The 19,103-nt window shown below is 59.5% G+C and overlaps 1 protein-coding gene across 1 annotated transcript; it reads right to left on the bottom strand.

The window, feature by feature from the left end:
* Positions 1-43: 43 nt before the first annotated feature.
* Positions 44-18,301, bottom strand: WDR81 (WD repeat domain 81). The gene is made up of 11 exons (XM_083480205.1): positions 18,169-18,301; positions 13,438-17,093; positions 13,076-13,183; positions 12,196-12,386; positions 9,903-10,093; positions 9,554-9,707; positions 8,929-9,061; positions 7,569-8,258; positions 6,195-6,340; positions 3,855-4,034; positions 44-1,293 (listed from the first exon to the last, which is right to left on the bottom strand). Exons 2-11 carry the CDS (start codon positions 17,066-17,068, stop codon positions 970-972), a joined length of 5,748 nt encoding a protein of 1,915 aa, XP_083336331.1. The 5' UTR covers positions 17,069-17,093; positions 18,169-18,301; the 3' UTR covers positions 44-969.
* Positions 18,302-19,103: the final 802 nt, after the last annotated feature.

Genomic DNA, 19,103 nt, shown 5'->3' with positions numbered 1-19,103 from the left:
AGGACACCAAATTCATGCCACACAAAGAGAGAGAGAAGGCAACTGCGAGCTCCAGGGTGTTTATTAGAATATGTATATATATATAATCTATTCCAATCAGTTAATCAGCAAAGGGGGGGTCTGCTCCCCTCCCCCCAGGAAAAGGGAACAAGCACTTGCACAGGTGTGCTGACCCTTGCCTGGGTGGGGGGTTTTCCCACAAGCTGCCTCCCTGCCACTCCCACCCCAGGGGGAAAATATCATTCCAGGAGGACAGGCAGAGCGAGGCAGAACGTGGCAGGGCAGTTGGACCACTCAATCTGTGTGTGTGTGTTTGCATCCCCACTGGGCTTGAGCAAAGACAGGGAGACGGGAGAACTGGGTGCCAAGGGCATCTGCAAGGGCTGGTCAGCCAGGAAAGAGGCTGCCCCCCTCCCAGAGGAGGAGGTTCTGAGGGTTCCAGTTCTCCAAGCACCACATGAGGACCATTCTCCACAGGGTGGAGAGAAGGCATTCTCCATAGTCCGACTGGAGGAGCCCTCGGTGCCCAGGTGCAAAGCCTTCTCTCTTTGAACGGAGGCCAGCTCTTGCAGGGTGGGGAGAGGAGACGCATATGGGATGGATGGGGGGAGCCAGGAGGACAGAAGAAGTCTTGTGCAACACACACAACACAGCAGAGGAAGTGCTCTCCCTCAATTGAAAAGGTTCAAGAACAGGAATGCTGCGTTGGAGAGGGGCGGTGGAAGAGGGCACCAAAGCTGCCGCCTTCCGTGGGTTCCTCAGGGAATGCCCACCCCACTTCCCAAAGAGAGTCAGGCACATACGGTGATGAGAGGATTGGGGCCTCTGGCTGCCCAGCAGCCTGCTTGCAGAGAGTCAAAGCGGGAACGGAGGTCTCCTCGAAGATCCCTGCCCCCTCTCTCACCCACCCCCAGTCCCCCCACAAAAGGGGCACTGCCCCCATCCCCAGAAGGGAGGAGAGAGCCGGGGCTACGCCAGGAGCCGGACGGTGCCGTTGTCGGAGCCCAGCAGGAGCTGGCACTTGGTGGGCAGGACAGCCAGGCTGGTCAGGGTGCCCCGGAAGTTCTCGGAGCTGAGCTTGGTGACGCTGGGGGGCAGTGCCTCCTGCAGGGCGTAGACGCTGATCCTGTTGGCCACGGTCCCGGCCACCACCTCGTTGCCGTAGAGGTCGAAGGTGTGGATGGGCTCCGAGGAGGCCGGCTTGTAGGTGTGCAGGGGCTTCGGCTCCAGCTCCTTCCAGATGGCCAGGGAGTGGTCGGAGGAGGAGCTGATCAGCACATTGCCCTCCGTGGCCTGTGGGGGAAACATCACCCGTCAGCTCAGGGGCATCTCGGCCCACACCCAGGAACCCCACCCAGGACGTGGAGGGCAGCAGTCCTTTGATGCGAAGGGGAGATGCACCCCACCACTGAATCCTGCTTTACAAAGTGGCAGGGGAAAGGCACTTTGCACATGCCTCAAGGCACTCTTCCTTACCCAGCAAGATCACCTTACCCTCCATATGCCCACTCGACTTCTTCCATTGCCACAACTGGCCACATAGAACAGCCGTCCCACATTTGCTCAGAACTCAATATTTGAGTGTGGTGGGACCTAACCATTGTAACTCCCTGCCTATGGATATGGGGCAGACACCTGCACTCTACTCTTTCCAGCACGAAACATTCACCTTCAGACAAGATGGCCCAGAAAGTTGTGGTAATTTTAATCCGTTTTAGTATTTTAGGTTTCTGTATGTTTTAAAGAACTTGCAGATTTTTCATGATTTGCTTTTCTTTCTTTTTTAACAATCAAGCGGTGAATGAATTTTATGACATAAATAATTTCACTTCCTGTGCCCCAGGCGGCTGCCTCACAGGGGTTGCACATCACATTTTGCCGCCTGAGGCAAAGCCAGAACATGCGGCCGCCCAAGCCTCCCTTGCCTGCAGCAGCAGCAGTCTCCGGCAAGATCACGGGAGATTTTGGCAACATTCTGCCGGAATCCAGTGCCGCTGGCAGCAGAGGCAGCAGGGTACCTGTGGGATACCGCATTCAACATCTGCCACCCAAGGCAGCCTGCCTTATTATTATTATTATTATTATTATTATTATTATTATTATTAATACCCAGCCCATCTGGCTGGGTTTCCCCAGCCACTCTGGGTGGCTTCCAACAAAGCACTAAAATACAATAACCTATTAAACATTAAAAGCTTCCCTAAACAGGGCTGCCTTCAGATGTCTTCTAAAGTTTGGTAGTTATTTTTCTCTTTGACATCGGGTGGGAGGGCATTCCACAGGGCGGGTGCCACTACCGAAAAGGCCCTCTGCCTGGTACCCTGTAACTTCGCTTCTCGCAGTGAGGGAACTGCCAGAAGGCCCTCGGTGCTGGACCTCAGTGTCTGGGCAGAACGATGGGGGTGGAGACGCTCCTTCAGGTATACTGGGCTGAGGCCGTTTAGGGCTTTAAAGGTCAGCACCAACACTTTGAATTGTGCTCGGAAACGTCCTGGGAGCCTGTGTAGGTCTTTCAAGACCGGTGTTATATGGTCTTGGCGGCTGCTCCCAGTCACCAGTCTAGCTGCCGCATTCTGGAATAGTTGCAGTTTCCGGGTCACCTTCAAAGGTAGCCCCAAGTAGAGTGCATTGAAAGTCCAAGTGAGAGTGGGTGGGCTGGCCCTGCTGCCACACAGGGTGCAGATGCCCCACCTAGCCAAGGAAGAAGGGTGTGTGCATGGGTCCCAGCCAGCCTCTTTCGGCACTGGCAGCCCAGTCCTGACAGCAGCAGTCCCTGGGAGCTGCCAGTGGGGCTTTGTGGCCCAGGGCCTCCCGTCAGCGGAGGAACACAAGCAGCTGGGTTGTTTGGCTCTGGGTGAAGGACATGGAGGGCAGCCCAGGGAGCAGGCAAATAGGGAGAAGGGTTAGCCATTCAGATGGGGGCAGCCGGCCAGTGCTAAGGGGGAAAAGCAGGGACCGCCAGCACACACACATTCTTGCCTTCCCCGCCTCTGGCACACAAGACCTTTGTCCTCCTCCCACCAGCTCAGAAATGGCCCCCAGAGAAGGATCAACAGAGGGGACAACCGGCCAAACCCCCAACGCCCTAACCCCACTCCCACTCCCACGCAGTACAAGCCGCTCCACAACCGGACGCCTTCCACAAGGTATTGCTCACATACAACTGCCCTCCGCTCTGGAATCAGGAAGGCTGGAGGCAGGGCTTTTGTTTGTCTGTGGGCAACACTGCAATACCAGATCCCCCGGTTTCTCCAGTGTGCAATCTGGGAATGCATTGGAGACACGTAAGCAGACAAGGCTACGGCAAATGATGCCTGTGTTGGATCTGAGGCTGCAAGGGCCTTGGGGCAGGGGGCCTGAGACCCCCCCCCCCATGCAGAGCATTTCCCTGTACAGAGAGCAGGCCTCAGCCTGGCTACTTGCGCTCCCTTAACCTGAGCCCCTCGGCCCAGCGCCCAAGAGCACCAGGCGATGCTTTGGACCCACAGAAGGGAATCTTCAGCTGTCTGCTGGGCAGCAGTGGGGAAAGGGGGGCAGCTGGTCTCTGAGCGAGAGTGAAAAGGCATCTAGGTCAGACCAGGAGAGGCAATCTGGGGCCCCCAGGGTGGGGCCCATGGGCCTCGGATGCCCTCCCACACCTCCTAATTCCTGGCTTTTATTTCAAAAACTTGGTGGACCACAGGAGGTTGCTTAGATGGGCCTGACCCAGAAGGCTCTTCTTGGGTTCTTACGACAGGATGGTCCCTAGTTTTAGCCAGCATTTGAAAGGTCAATTGTAAACGAATTTGCCTTCGAGACGAACGAGGCGGGGGGGGGGATGCATCCAAATGAACCCCTCCCGCCCAGCCCCTTACCTTGATCTGCAAGATGTCTCCCTCGTGCGCTGGCCACACCTTCAGGATGAGGCCTGTCCGGGTGTCCAGCAGGGCCATGAAGCCGGAGGAGAAGCCGGCTACCACGCTCCGGCCACTGGGGCTGACGGCCAGGCAGCGGACCAGGCCAGCGTTGGCCCCACAGGCCAGGCGGAATTCATGCTGGGGGCACAGAAGGAGGGGAGGCAGAGGGGCGTCAGAAGCAGCCTCACTCCCCGTCAGAACCTGCGGGAATTCTCCCTCGGCGTCACCTGCTCTGACTGGCAGCAGCAGCTCTCCAGGGTCCGTCCCCCCCGCATTTCTCCAATGCTGCCATCAGGGATTGGACCTGAGACCTTCTGCCTGCAAGGCCACTGCTCTGCCTCAGAGGACTAGGGGAAGATGCTTCAAAACCACATCAGGTGCTCCTCTCTCCCTTTGGCCCTCCAGGGAAAGGGAGACCCTCCCAGCACCTGCCACGTGGCCCCCTTTGTAAGTGAGGGGACTGGTGTGGGGCTGGATTGGGGACCTCCTGCCTGCAAGCTGGGGGCCTCCCAACTCCCAAAGTTGTCACTTGGGGTCAGAATTCATGACTCCCAGATAAATGTGAGGCCCCCTCCAGCCCCCAGGCCCACTGTCACAGGGCACTGCCTGGCTGCAGGCCAGACTCTCTGTCCATCTGGTCCAGTGCTGCTTGCTCTGACTGGAAGCATCTCTCCAGGGCCTCAGGCAAGGGAGGGTCTTTCCCATCACCTGACACTTTTCCTGCAGGCCAGAGACCTACGTGCAAAGCAGATGTTTTGTCTCCAAGTGACAGATCCCATAGGGAAGCGGCTGAGGGATCCCAGAAAAGAGACTCAGAGGTGACATGAGAGCCATTTTCCAATCTCCGAAGGGCTGCCACATGGAAGGTGGAGAAAGCTTGTTTTCTGCTGTTCTGGAGGGCGGGAGCTGAACCAACAGATACCAAATGGCAAGAAAGATTCTGGCAGAACATTAGAAAGAACTTCCTAAGAGCTGTTTGGCAGCGGGATAGAGTCCCTTGGAAGGTGGTGCCCCCTCCTTCGCAGGAGGTTTTTGAGCAGCTCTGACCACCAAGACGTTAGACGTTCTTCCGAAAGTCCCGTCAAGTTGGCTGGCCATCGGCCAGAGATGCTGCTGTTGTGATTCTGACATGACAGGGAGCTGGACTGGACTCGACAAGGCTGTTATTCTGAGCTGCCTTCTGCCTTTCTCTCTCCAGCTCAGTCCTGGCAGTAGAGGCAGCGACACAACATTTACATGTGTCCATGCAACGCGCCAAGCTCGGAACGACCCAAAAACATCATCAAAAGGGGGCCTGCCATAAAACTTAGGGAAAAAGCTGTACTATAAAAATGCTTAAGGTTTTAAATGATAAATTTTAGGTTATATTTTAGTGATCAATATTTAAGATATATTTTTAACTGCCGCTATATCTGAATTGTCTCTGTTATACCCAATTCAATGTATTCCTGTTGTGTTTTATGATTTTCCTGATATTGTAAGTGACCCGGAACTGGTCTGTGACCGTAATAATAAAATTCATCAATCATCAAAAGGGGTGGAACAGGGTGCTGGCAGGCTTTTCCAATGGTGCTTCAAACATACCGTATTTTTCGCCCCATAGGACGCACTTTCCCCCCTCCAAAAATGAAGGGGAAATGTGTGTGCGTCCTATGGGGCGAATGCAGGCTTTCGATGAAGCTTGGAGAGTGAGAGGGGTCAGTGCGCACCGACCCCTCTCGCTCTCCCGGCTTCAGGAAGCTATCCGCAAGCCTGGGGAGCCCGCAGCTGGGCTCCCTATGCTTGCGGATAGCAGCCTGCATCCCCAAACCCGGGGCGCAAAGCGGAGTGTGCCCCGGGCTTCGCGCAGCTCTCCACAAGCCATGGGAGCCTGGCGTGACTTCACGCCGGGCTCCCACGGCTTGCGGAGAGCTGCCTGTTCTTGGGGGCTGGGGTCGGGGGAAGCTCGGGGGGGATTTTCCCCCCTTTATTTCCCCCCCCAAAAAACTAGGTGCGCCCTATGGGCCGGTGCGCCCTATGGGGCGAAAAATACGGTATGCAATTTCACATGAACATGCGATTCCTTGGACCGTAACTGCTGCATAAATTGGGGGTTGCCTGTATTGGCTCCCTGGTGTCTGTGGAAGAGAAAACCATCGCCTGCTCTCAGACCCTTTTCCAGTGGGAAGCTGGACCAGGGCAGCTGCTCTGTCCCAAGGCTACGGCCTCCTCTTCACAGTCACGCCCAATGGGGAGTGGGAAATGTCCCCCACCTCCGCTGACTAAAGCAGCCCCGGGAGCAACGAAACCGCAGAGTACCTGGAGCCCCGGCTTCCGGTGGTCGATGAAGCGCAGGACCGAGTCAGCGCTGGCCATGCTGATGCTGGTGTAGGGAGGCGGCATGGCGCTCACCGCCGTGATGGGCACTTTGGAGTCAGGTGCCTCAAACGTGCGGATGACTTTGCCTGCAAGAGAGAGACAGCTGTTCAGAGGGGGCGAAAGGGGCAGCTGGCTCCAGAGCCCGTTGTGCTGCCCCAAATCCACCTCTGGCATGTTTTCCTCCTGGCACATGTGCGTCACCAGATGAGGTCTTCCCAAGAGGCTCCAAGCCCCGCTTTCCCTCAACCAGGGCCAGGGCCTTTTCAGTACAGTGGTACCTCGGGTTACAGACGCCTCAGGTTACAGACTCCACTAACCCAGAAATAGTACCTCAGGTTAAGTACTTTGCTTCAGGATGAGAACAGAAATTGTGTGGCGGCAGCGGGAGGCCCCATTAGCTAAGGTACCTCAGGTTAAGAACAGTTTCAGGTTAAGAACGGACCTCCAGAATGAATTAAGTTCATAACCAGAGGTACCACTGTACTGGCCCCGATTTGGTGGAACGCTCTGTCCCAAGAGACTAGGGCCCTGCGGGACTTGACATCTTTCTGCAGGGCCTGCAAGACAGAGCTGTTCCGCCTGGCCTTTGGTTTGGACTCAGTCTGACCCTTATGTTTCCCTCCCCTTATGGTTTTGATCTATCGGCTTCTTTTAAAACGGGGCTGCATTTTAAATTGGGTTTTTTTTGTTTTGTTCTTTCCCCCCCTATTATGTATTTACTGTAATTTTACTGGTGTTAGCCACCCTCAGTCCAGCTCTGGCTGGGGAGGGCGGGGTATACCGTATTTTTCGCTCTATAAGACACACTTCTCCCCTCCTAAAAAGTAAGGGAAATGTGTGTGTGTGTCTTATGGAGGTAATGCAGGTGGGAAGCTCTGTTCAGCGCTCCCTTTAAGGAGCTGTGCGGAGCGTGTGTGCGGGGGCTCTTGGGGGCTTTTCCCTGAGGAGGGAGAAGGGCTGCCCTTCTTGGGGAAAAGCCCCCAAGAGCCGCACACACGCTCCGCACAGCTCTTTAAAGGGAGCGCAGTTCTTGGGGGAGCCTTCATCCCGCTGCCCTGAAGAGGCTTCGTGCAGCTAAGCCAGAAGAGCAAGAGGCTATCCCAGAAGCCAGGTCCCTCTTGCTGTTCTGGCTTCTGGGTTTCAGAATATTTTTTTCCTTGTTTTCCTCCTCCAAAAATTAGGTGCATCTTATAGAGAAAAAAATACAGTAAATAAAATTTATTATTATTATTATTATTATTATTATTATTACATCACCCAGCCACAGGGGGCCACACTCCTGCGGCCCGGCCAAGCCCCCCCCCCCCGCCTCACCAGTGAAGGGGTCCCAGATGTGGACGGTGCCGTCGCAGCTGACCACCTGCTGGGGGGCCTCCAAGGCGCCGACGTAGAAGACGGACTTCTTGTGCTGCCCGTAGGTCAGGCGGGGCTCCTCCTCGCGGGTGCCGCCCCCCCGGTTGTAGAGGGGCCAGAGGCGCACCGTCTTGTCCTTGCTGCCGCTGAGGAAGAAGTCCTCCCCGCCCAGGGGGGCCAGGCACTTGATGGCCCCCGCGTGGCCCACGAAGCTCTGCAGCTTGATCTGGTGGAAGTGGAAGCGGGCGTCGTGCTGGCTCACCCCGATCTCGTACTGCCAGTAGGCCAGCCAGTTGCCGCAGAGGTGGTGGGCGCTGCGGTGGAGCTCCTGCTTCAGCGCCTCCCCCTCCTCCCGGCGCCCCGCCGTGGGGCAGAAGCCGCCAGGGCTCCCCGAGGCCTCCTGCTGGGCCTCCGTGGGGACCTGGATCCGGTTGCCCACCAGGACGCTCCCAAAAGTCCCAGAGTGGGTGTCCTCGCAGGGGCCGGAGGAGGGGTCCGCGCCCAGGGCGCTTTGCTCCAAGGACCCCGGGCCTGGCGCGGCCGCATCCTGGCTCTGGGAAGCCAGGCCTCGGGGGTTGATGCTCTCCAGGTAGAGTCCGGCCAGCCGGCCGACCAGCACGTGGTTGGGGACGAGGGTGTGGATGACGTCGCCTGCAGAGAAGGGAGGAAGGGGGGAGAGCTCTGGCTATGGATCCAGGCCCCACGCCAGGCCAGGGAGCTCCAAGGCCCCTCCTCACCAAGCGCAACGGGGTCAAGGAGCCGCGAAGGCAACAGAGTCTGGGGCTTGTCAAGTTTTAAAAAAGGAGGGAGAGAAACAGTCGGAGGGATTTATAAAAATTGTGCACAGGTTGGAGACAGGAAGCAGGGAGATGTTTCTCTCCCTCTCCTATGCAGTTCTAGAATAAAAAAGTTTATTCAAACTGCTGTAAATTAACCTGTGGAACTCACTGCCTCAAGATGTCCAGGGTCCAAAAGGAAGAATGGATGTTCCTTAGGGGCCTTCAGGTCATCACAAGGAGATGGGGAAAAACACACACTTATACCTTCCTGCTTTGCCAGCCTGCCACCCTCCCAATGTTTTGGGCAACTTGGCCACCCCAGACCCTGCAGCCCAATACAGCTGCAGGGCACCAGGTGGGCACAGGCTGGGCCGATCTTCAAGGTGCCTCAAGACTCGCTGTTGTGTCTGCTGCCCGAGACTCACACCCAGAGCCATTTGAGAAGGGGCAGAGCGTGTGCGCATGCATGTGTCTGCAAGAGCACAAGAGAGAGACACGGATCGGGAGAGAGCGGGGGAGAAGAGCCAAGCCACACGCCATACCTAGCAGGCAGGAGAAGGGGACAAAGGTGATGTATGCCATCTCCAGGCTGAAAACTTTCTGCAGCTCCAACACAGCAGACGGGTCCGGGGGCAGCAGCCTCGTCGGCAGGGCAGGCGGCTCCTGTGTCACACCCTGGGCGGGGGGGGGGGGAGGGAACCAGTCAGACAAACCTCCGCCTTGCTGGCACCCACCTCTGGGAGAAGATTCCCACTCAGCGTCAACAGCCGCCCTGAGAACAGCACTGCATTTTGGAAGAGGCCATTCCCCCCCTGCCTGCACTTTTCATAGAACTGTAGAGTTGGAAGGGACCCCATGAAAGCATTGTAGAAACTGGAGCCCCGTGTTTGCTTCTCCCCAACCTCTGCCACCAAGGCTCCCTAGATATGATCCGTACAGCGAATAAGACCATTTTGGCTCTGCAGAGGAAAGATCACTTTCGGGACGTTTGTGGCCTGAGAAACGTCTCCTGGGTTGACCTGATGCCTCTTATGGGAAAGAACCCCTTCCACCCCACTTCCACGTGCCACGAGTTCAAGTCTTGCCAGAGCCAGGGGTCCTTCTCTCCCCCCCCCCATCAGAGGCCAAAAAAGCTCCCCGCCCTTCTGCCCTCCCTTCCCGACTCACCTGCTCCAGCAGCGAAAACGTCTCGAAGAATGTCCGGAGCGTCTGGCTGAGGTGCTGCTGCACCATCTCCGACCCGATCCGCAAGCAAACCAGCGCCACGAGGCCGATGGTCTTGAGGCACAAGCCGACGCGGGCCTGGGCCCCGCTGGGGAAGCTGCAGGGGAGGGGGGGGCGTCAGCCAAGAAGGGTGCCCAAGAGAGACATCCCAGCACACAGCGCCCAGTCTCCCCCACAAGGGCTCTGGGGGCTCGGCAGGGGCTGCAGGATTCCCCTCGTGGCCAGAGAGGGATGCCTGGGACAGGTCCCTCCTGCTCCGTGCCAGAGGGGATCTGTCGCCCCAGCCTCTCACCTGATGGTGGCCGAGGTGAGGAAGCCCAGGACAGGCAGAAGGACCTCCTGGCTGATTTTGGGCAGGATATCCATGAGGGTGGTGTCCGAGAGGTAGACGACGATCTTGCGGGTGAGCGTCATGGCGGCCAGGAGCCCGGCCTCCTTGCGGCTGTTCAGCCGGACGACGCCTGCTCCGCCCCCAGGAGCCACCTGGAAGAGGGAAAGGAGGTCCCACGTGGGTCAGCGGCTGAACGCCTGCTTGGCATGCAGAAGGTCCTCAGGTCAGTCCCCAGGAGGCATCTTTAGGTAGGGCTGGGGACAACCCCCACCTTAAAATCCTTGCCTTTCCTATGGAACTTGAGAAAAATCATAGAGTGGTAGAATTGGAAAGGACTCCGGGGTCATCTAGTACAACCCCTGGGGGAAGCCTGTAAGCAGGATCCGTGCACAGGAGCCCTCTTGCCTCCTGTGCTTTCCAGCACCTGGTACTCAAGCAACCATGGATAGCCTTCTCCTCCATGAAACAGACCATGGCCTCATTTGCACCCCTGCCTTGCCCACTCATAAGCAAGCTGAGGTGGCTGCCTCAGATGGCAGGATCCACAGGGGCAGCAGATCCCGTCTCCAAGGAAGGAATGGATCACCCGCTGCTGCTGCTGCTGCCTCTGTGGCCACAATGGCTGTGGTGCGCTGCTTGGAGGCTGGATCTGCCACCTCCAGGGGTCTCCTGGCATGATTCAGTGCCTTTGGATTCCCACTTCAACCATCCGGTTGATTCCCCTCTTGTTCCTAATGTAGCTCTTCACCCACCCCTTTGCCCCTAGTGGAAGGGGGTGCCATTTCGTGGTGCACCCTCGGTGCCAGCCTGGCCAGTTGGACATCACTGCTGTGAGGCTCAGCACAGCTCTTCCCAGAGGCCTCCTCCTCCTCCTCCTCCCCCCACCCAGCGAAGGGGCTGCTCCCTCCCCTGACTTGGCTGAATACAACCCTCCTTGTTGGGAAAGATTTAAAATGGGGAAGTGTCCCCCAATACAAAGTGTGACCTCCACACACAGAGAGAGAACAAGTGAGTGCGCAGAAGGCAGTCAGAGCCCCTGATTCTGAACATGAGTCAGCTTCTCCTTTCAGAGCAGCTGCCGGGGAGGAAACGAAACTCCCCCCTGAAGAAATATGGTTCCGGAATTGAAATATTAATAGAGAACGTGTAAAACGTGCAGGAGTAATCAAGAAAATAATAGCAGAATCAATTGAATAATTATTAAATTATAACAACACAACAAGATGGAAGAAGTAAAATATTGAGATCACACATGGGTGAAGGGGAGTGGAAGGTATATGAGAACCTATAATATAATTTGTTAATGGCTTTGTATTTACATATAGCAAAGGGAAGCATAGAGCAATTAGATATATTTTAATTTAGGTAATCTATGTAATAGGCTTATATTAGAAAATGAATATAGATTTTGAATTTGATGTTTGCAAATTTTTCTTTGGTTTTGAAATAATAATAATAATAATAAAAGAAATTCCTCCCTGAGCTGCCACACCACCCCCACCCCCGGACACAAAGCAAGGCAAACTCCCTCCTTGGAAGTTGGGTGGGGGGCAACATCTAGGATTTTAGTTGGCATATATTTGCCCAATCTTCCGTCCTGCTGGCCCCTCCTCTGCTCAGCCCCCCCCCCCCGCCCTCTGGGAGTTCGCCAGGCACTGCTCAGGCACATTTCAGCTTCTCCCTAAAGCCATGAGGGCTAGAAACTTGGGAAGGCGAGTTGGCTTGGGCTGCTTTGTTTTAAAGCTAAGCTTCTCTGGCTGCTGAAATCTTCAACAGAATCCTGTGTTCCCTGCAGCAAGCTGCTCAGGCTGCCCAAGAATGGTGCTGGAGTGGAAGGATATGAGAGAGAGCCCCGGGTAAGGGCCCAGTAGCGCAGAACACCTGCTTGGCATGCAGAAGGTCCCAGCTTCAATCCCCAGTGGCAGCCCCAGGGACACTCCCTGCCCAAAACCCTGGAGAGCCATTGCTGCCAGTCAGCCTGGACAAGACTGTGCCAGGTGGGCCCCGGAGTCTGACGCAGCATATGGCAATGGTATAGGAGAAGGCAAGATGGAATCAGAGCAACCTGGAGCTGGAAGGGACCCCCCAAGGTCATCTAGGCCAACCCCCCGCGATGCAGGAATCTTAGTTAAAGAATCCCTGGCAGATGGCCACCGGAACTTTGCTCCAAGGAAGATGAAGACAGAGGGAAAGTGAAGGGACCCCACAGACACGCCTGGAGCCCTGACAGTCACCCTCAGATAGAGACACTGACCAGGTAGCTGATATAGGGCAGGTACAGGTAGGTGAGGACAGGCTCCCCATACAGGTGTGCTAGGTGGACCAGGCAAGTCAGCACCGGCTCGGACACCACGTCCCCCACCAGCAGCCGCTTCTGGTAGATGTTCCCGGAGCTCAGAGGGCTGCTCTCTTCAGCCCCGGCCACAAACTGCTGCCTGCCAGGACCTGCAGAAGGAGGAAGAGCAGAGAGAGAATGTGGGGGGGGAGGGGCACCTCAAAGGTCATCCAGCCCAACCCGCTCCCAAGGCAGGAAATCCCATTGCGACAGCAGCCCTGAAAGCAGTTCAGCCACTGCTTACACGCCCCTGGTGAAGGAGAGTCCACACACACACACACAAACGTGCCAGGGCAGCTCAGACCCTCAGTGCTCCTGGTTCAAGTCCTACCGTCTGGGGAATGCCTGTGGGGCTGTTGGGCTCTAGCACCTGTCCCTGTCCAGGCTGCCCATGCCAGCTGCTGCAGCCGATGGAAAACTGGAGTCCAGTGAAGACAAGTCCACCACTTTCAGAGGGAATCTGTTCCACTTTGGACAGTTCTCAACCTCAGAAAGTTTTTCCTAAGGTTTAGTTGGACTCTCCTTTCTTGCAATATGAGTCTGTTTGTTGAGGTCCTGCCCTCCAGGGGAGGAGAAAGCAACCTTGCGCCTTCTTCCAGGTGACAGCCCTCGAGACAGCGGAAGAAGGCTCTCCCATCTCCTCTTCTGCAGGCTAAACTCCCGCTAGACCCCACCCACCCCACTTGGGCACCAGGTTGGCAAAGGTTGCTCCAACAGAAGGAAGCCCCCAGACCCATGAAAAGCAGCCTCCTCCTTTCCCCCCGCCCCCCCGCCCCATAACCCTGCAGGCGAGAATTACCGCTGTAGCAGGACGTCAGGAGTCGGAGGAGGTTCCTGGCCACGTAGCGGGAGGTGGTGGTGGGGCCCAGCTTGGGCGAGAGCCACCTCACCATCTTGCAGGCTGTGTCTGGGAGACAAGAGAGGGCGGGAGCGGGCGGTTAGGCGGCACTCTGCCCACACCCAAGGGAGCTCCCTTTGCGGGCGCAGCCTGGCCTCCCAGCACCTCCCCAGTCCCTGCTGGTGTTTGTTTTGAATTCTTCTTTTGCTTATAACTTATATTACTCTAAACCACTATGATACAGCAGTATACAATTTTTTAAATCAATCAATGAATGACTAGGCCCCCCTCCCCGCCCACCCCCGGAAGGAGCCTTGGCTCACCCAGCAGAATGCTCCTCTCCTTGTCCCCCTCCTGGTCCAACAAGCCCCGTCCGACCCGGTCTTCCTCCTCCTCCTCCTCCTCGCCATCATCGTCCTCTGCCAGACTGGCTTCCACCGAGGCGCTGAGTCCCAAGGAGAGCGTCAGCTCCTCTGCGACCACGGTGGTGGCGTCATCGCGCTCTTCCTCCCCATCTTGCTGGCCCTCGTCTTCCTCCTCCTCCTGCGGTGGCTGCTCCTCTTCCTGCTCTTCCTCCTCTTCCTCCTCGCTGTGCTTCAGGTCCTGGCTGCTGTCAAGGGACTTGAGGCTCCCTTTGTCCTTCTGGGACTCCCCGTCGGCGGCCGACCGGTCCTCCCCCAGGGAGACCTCGCTGGCGCTGCTCTTGTCGCTCAGGCGGCCCAGGCTGAGAGATTCCTCGGCTGCCGCAGCCTCTTCCTCCTCCTCCTCCTCCTCCCTGCCCCGCAGAGCCTCGGCCACGTAGAGCCCGTTCTGGAAGTCCTCACTCTCGGGCAGGTCAGCCTGGTCGTGCAGGCTGACCCCAGACATGTAGCCCAGCAGCTGCAGGGCCGAGCCCCTCTCCGCCTCCGCCTTGGCCTCCTCCCCAAAGGAGCAGGGCCCGGGACTGCCCCCGCCGCTCTCGTCGTCCTCCTCCTCCTCCTCCGTCACCCCCAGCAGGGCCTTGTTCTCCTCCGGGGCGGCCCCCTCAGACCCCACCAGCACCTGCAGGATGTGGGGCAGGAGGGCGGAGAGGAAGAGCTGCAGGCCCAGCCGCGCCATCAGCTGCGCCACGAAGCAGTCGGTGTACAGGTAGAATCGCCCGTGGAGGCAGCGGGGGTTTTCGTAGGCCCCCACCAGCAGCTTCAGCAGGTACTTGTGGGCGTTGCGGGGGCCCAGGGCCCTGGCGATGGGCTCAAAGAGGTACCAGGCGGCGTGGACAGCCGTGCGCTCCCCGGACAGCAGCGCCAGGACGAAGGGCAGCAGGATCTCCAGGCCCTCGGGGGTGATGCTGCTCAGCACGCCCTCCAGCTGCCGCCACAGCTGGAACACCAGCTCCCGGCCCTCAGCCTCTGCCTGGCGAGACAGGTAGGTGGAGATGAAGCGGTGCAGAGCCGGGAAGTAGGCGGGGAAGGGCAGCACCGCGCTGAAGGAGCTCCGCAGCTGCCAGGGGCAGGGCGGAGGGAGGCCCTGCCAGACAGGGGGGTAGTCAAAGAGGAGCGGCCCCCACCCTGCCCTGGCGAGCTGCCCATCTGCCACCCTCAGCCGCAGCAGCGTATCCAGCAGGTGCTGCAGAGGAGCTGGGATGTCCTTGGGGTGCTGGCGGCACAGCCTCCGAGCCGCCTGGAAGCGCTCCGCCAGGGCCGCCCCGGGCTCCAGCGCCCGCAGCTTCGGGGCAAAGACGATCTCGGCCACCACAACCCCCAGGGCTTGCATGTCTCTCTGGAAGAGGTCCGAGGGCCCCGGGGGCAAGGGAGGCTGGCGCTGCTCCGGCCGGCCCACCTGGGCGTGCAGCCCCTTCAGGAGGAAGGCGTCCAGCTTCTCCAACTCCTCCAAGGCCTGCAGGAAGTTGCAGCCCTCGGGAACGACAATCTTGGCCTCTAGCCCTTCCGCAGGAGGAGCCCCCGCCTTGGTCCTGCTGCGGCCGAGGTGCTTGCCCTCTGCGGGGATCCCCGGGGGCGGGGCGGGGGGACCGGGCAGCTCCGTGGCCCGGCCTGCCCCCGCAGGGAGGGCCTCCAGCGCCTCCGCCCCCTGCTCCACCTCCTCCTCCGCCGTGAACCGACCTCCAGCCCACACGCCTTCGCATGGCGCCACTTCCACGACCGGCCTGCCGGCCCCATTGCTGGCCTGGCCCTTGGGGGCACCCCCTTCCAGGACTCTCGTCTCCTGCACAGGTGGGATGAGGGGCCTGGTGACGGGCGGGGCTTCGGCGGAGAGGAGGGCACAGCTCCCCGCCAGGCGCCGGGGGTGGGGCTGGTCAAAGAGAGGCACCACCCCGTAGCTGGCCAGGTGGGTGTGGCCGTCCACCAGGTGCAGGCAGACGTTCTTCTCCTTGACGGCCTCCTTGCCCAGCAGCTTGTAGCCGAAGGTGAGGTCGATCCAGTGGTGGAGTTCCTGGGAGACCTCCCAGCTCTCCAGCAGCGCCCGGTGGGCCGCCACAAACTCCTCGCGGCAGGCGCACCAGGCCGGCACCTCCAGGTCCGGCATGTCCGGGTGGATGGAGCGGAAGATAGCGGGGTCCGAGTAGAACTCGGGGATGCACTCGTCCGGCGTCCAGCCCTGCATGCGCTCCATGCTGGCCGGGTACTCGTTGGGCTCCCACTGGGAGCGCACGTGGGAGCACAGCACGGCCCGGGGCGTCCGCCGGGCGGTGTAGACGTAGTAGGTGATGTCAGAGAGGACGTCGGAGATGTGGTGGGGCACGTGGGGCTGCTCCCCGCCCAGGCCACCCCCGGCCACAAAGGCCTGCTTGGTCATCTCGTAGGTGAAGTCCAGCTGCTTGTCGCCCTTGTTGAGGCGGAACTTCGATTTCCGAAGGTCCCGGAAGCGGCCGTTGCGGGTGCTGAAGTCCACCACCCAGGGCAGGACCGGATGGTAGTTGGGGTCACCCGCCCGGCGGCCGGCCAAGCGGTTCAGGTGCAGGAGGTAGTCAAAGTTGCTGAGGCGCCCGTGCACCCAGTCCAGCACCAGCTGCCCAAGGCCCTTCCCAGGCGCTGCAGGGATGCCGCCTCCGTCCGCCAGCGGGTCCCTCCCTGCAGTACCCGCCTCTGCCGCCACCTCCTCCTCCTCCCGCTCGTAGTCCCGGAGCTGGACCCTGAGCCGGGCGCACAGCTTCTCGTCCACGGCCACGTCGTGCAAGGAGAAGGCCCCGCATGCCAGCCCTGCCCGGTGGCAGGCCTCCATGGCCTGCAGGACCTGGAAGAGGATGAAGAGGAGCTTGGCATGGCTGTTGGTCAGCTTGGCTGGGCTGAAGGTCACGATGTCGTGGAGGCAGAACTGGACGTAAGGGAAGACCACGTACAACATCTCCGGGGACTCCAGCAGCGCCTCCGCCGGGAGGATGCTGGGGCAGCGCAGAGAAGGGCACCTGCCGGGCGAGCAACCGCCCTCTTTGGCCGGGGAGGTGCAGGAGGGGGCGCCCCTGCCCACGGGGATGATGGGGCAGCCGTAGAGCCTCTGGAGGGCCCCACAGAGCACCTCCAGGGCAGGGGCCGTGGGCGGGGTGGGCGCGTGGCAGTACGGGCGGACGTAAAGGCGGTGAGCCTGGCTCCACAGGTTCCGGTAGTTCTGAGAAGCCACATGGCGCATGAAGCCATGGAGGGTTTCCGGGGGCTCCTTTGGGTCGCCAGGCACCACAGCCAGCCCGTAGCGCAGCCGGTCCTTCCTCAGGCCGTGGATCTCCACCCTGGTCCAGCCGGACGGCAGCTTCTGCACCGAGTGCTGGAGGCAGGTGCGCACCTCCACATCGCTGAGCCCTTCGGGGTGCGGGCACAGGCTGGGCAGCACCCCCCGCTCCTTCAGGCCAGCCAGCCACTTGGTGGGCACCAGAGCGATGACGTGGGAGCTCCCCGTGGCAGCTGCCAGCTGGCTGCGGTCAATGCCCAAGTCCTTCTCCACCTGCCTGAGGAGGGTGTCCATTCTGGGGGCAGCACAGCAGCATTCCCTGGGGAGGGGGAGACACAAAGAGCCACAGGTCACTGGGGCAGAACATAGACCGTCTGTGGAAGGGGTGGATGGCTAGAATCAGAGAATTGGGAGGGACCACAAGGGGCATCTAGTCCAACCCCCTGCAACGCTCAAACCCACAACCCGGACTGAGATCGAGAGTCCCATGCTCTGCCCTCTGAGCTATCCCAGCTCACAGCCACAGGCCTGTGGCAAAGTTGGAATGCCTGTGGGCCGCCGGTTGAACCCAAGCCCCATTTGAACAAAGGGTTGGGCTGGATGACCCCTTGGGTCCCTCCGAACTCTAAAAGTTCTTTGGTTCTATGGAAGAGAGCGGCCAGATACCAGCTCCGACCCTGTTGGTCCATTCACCAAACAGCGGCTGCCCAGTCTCATGAGAGACCTACAAATAAATGGGTCTCTCCATCCATCTAGCTCAGCACTGCCTGCTCTGACTGGCAGCAGCCCTGCAGGGTTTCAGGCCAGGGCCATTCCCTGCCCTTCCTGGACTTGCTGCCAGGGACTGAGCCCGAGAGCTTCTGCTTGCCAAAAAGGGGCAGCTGAGCCCAAGCAGAGCTCAGAGACAGGATCATACCAGAGGCCCACCTCGCTCCCCAGCACCCCGCTTCCCGCGAGGCCAGGGGATCCCACCCGCCCCGGAGAAAGCCACCAGCTCCTTGACGATTCATTTCCAAGAAGCGAGGAAGCGCCCTGCCCGACCGAGGCTGCCTCGCGTCACGCGCCTGGCGCGCTGCAAACTGTCAGCTGACGGAGCGCTTCGCCGGCGCTGCCCCGCCGAAAGGGGAACCCCACTCTGCACATGCTCGGGCGACCGGGCTGCCAGGACCGCGCGGGAAAGGAGCTGCGGGTCCGAGCCCGGGCTCCGGGCGTGGGGCGGCCCCCTCCTCCAACCTCCCTCAGCTCCGGGGTCCTTCCCTCCCCGGCCCTTCCCCGCCGGGCGCGCCCGCCCTCCCTACAGCAGCGAGCAAGGCACTCTGCACATGCTCAGAGGCCCGCCTGCCCCGCTTCCAGGGCGAGGCTCGGGGCCGAGCGGGGCGGCGGGGCAGCCTCACCTGGCCGGGGCGCGGGGCTCAGGGGGCGCGCGAGGGGGCGCCTTCCTCGGCGGCGGCGGCCGATCTCGCTCCGCTCCCAGCCATGTTGGGTCAGCTGACGCGCCGGTCACGTGGCGCCGCTTCCCGGGGAAAGACACAAACTCCACGTGGCCCGAGGGGGGGGGGCGGCGTGCACGCGCAGCCAAGGAGGAACGGGGGCGCGCCAGAGGGAGGCGGGCGCGGGGAGCGAGTTGACCTACATCTACGTCCCATTTGCGTAAATGTGGAACTTCCTGCCTCTTGAGATCACGATTCCGCTGGGCAGCTGCTGAGAAGAGCAATGTTTACTCAAGTCCGCCCAGATGGAAATTGCTGGGGATTGAATCTAATATTTTAACTTTTCATCTGTTTTAAAGCAACGCTGTGAAAAATTCTCGATTTTATTGCTTCATCTTTTTGTAAACCGCTTTGAGGTTTTCTTTTTGCGATCACGACACCTGCGCATCAGATGTCTAGTTAAGGAAAAGCGCTGACGTTTTTCCCCCGAATGATGGACGCGGGTCACAATCCACACTGTGCCTTATAAAGCTGAAAAAGCCACAAACCCTCCCTGCCGTGCTGGCATCCCCCCCCCCGCCCTTCTTTTGAATTTGCGAGGGTTTGGGCGTGGGCGGGTGGGAAGGAACATCATTGACCCGCCCGGGAACTCCAGACCCGACCCCCCGTTTCTCCCCTCCCCCCCCCGCACCCCTGTAGCATCTGGAGCTGCGATGCCCCCTGGTGGCAACTGCTGGGGTGCCACCCTCGTCTTTTTCCGCGGTGGCGGGTGGCGCCTGTTGCGACACAGCCGGCAAAGGTGGGCAGGCTGCGCAAGGAAGAGGAGCCTGCGAGGCCCCCCCGCCCCTCCAGGCGCCTTGGACTGCAACTCCCATCAGCCCTAGCGGATGGGCAAAGGC

The sequence above is a fragment of the Podarcis liolepis genome, assembly GCF_965112155.1.
Source record: "Podarcis liolepis genome assembly, chromosome: 16".
Classification (NCBI taxonomy): Eukaryota; Metazoa; Chordata; class Lepidosauria; order Squamata; family Lacertidae; genus Podarcis; species Podarcis liolepis.
This window is presented reverse-complemented; position numbering and strand designations above follow the sequence as displayed.

Bases quoted from the DNA above. Each gene is read 5' to 3' on its own strand.
- WDR81 (XM_083480205.1), bottom strand. From the start codon at position 17,068: ATGGACACCCTCCTCAGGCAGGTGGAGAAGGACTTGGGCATTGACCGC. The intron at 12,387-13,075 runs GTAATTCTCGCC...CTCCTTCTGCAG, and splicing joins CCTGACGTCCTGCTACAGCG to GTCCTGGCAGGCAGCAGTTT. The intron at 8,259-8,928 runs GTATGGCGTGTG...CCTTCTCTGCAG, and splicing joins CCCCTTCTCCTGCCTGCTAG to GCGACGTCATCCACACCCTC.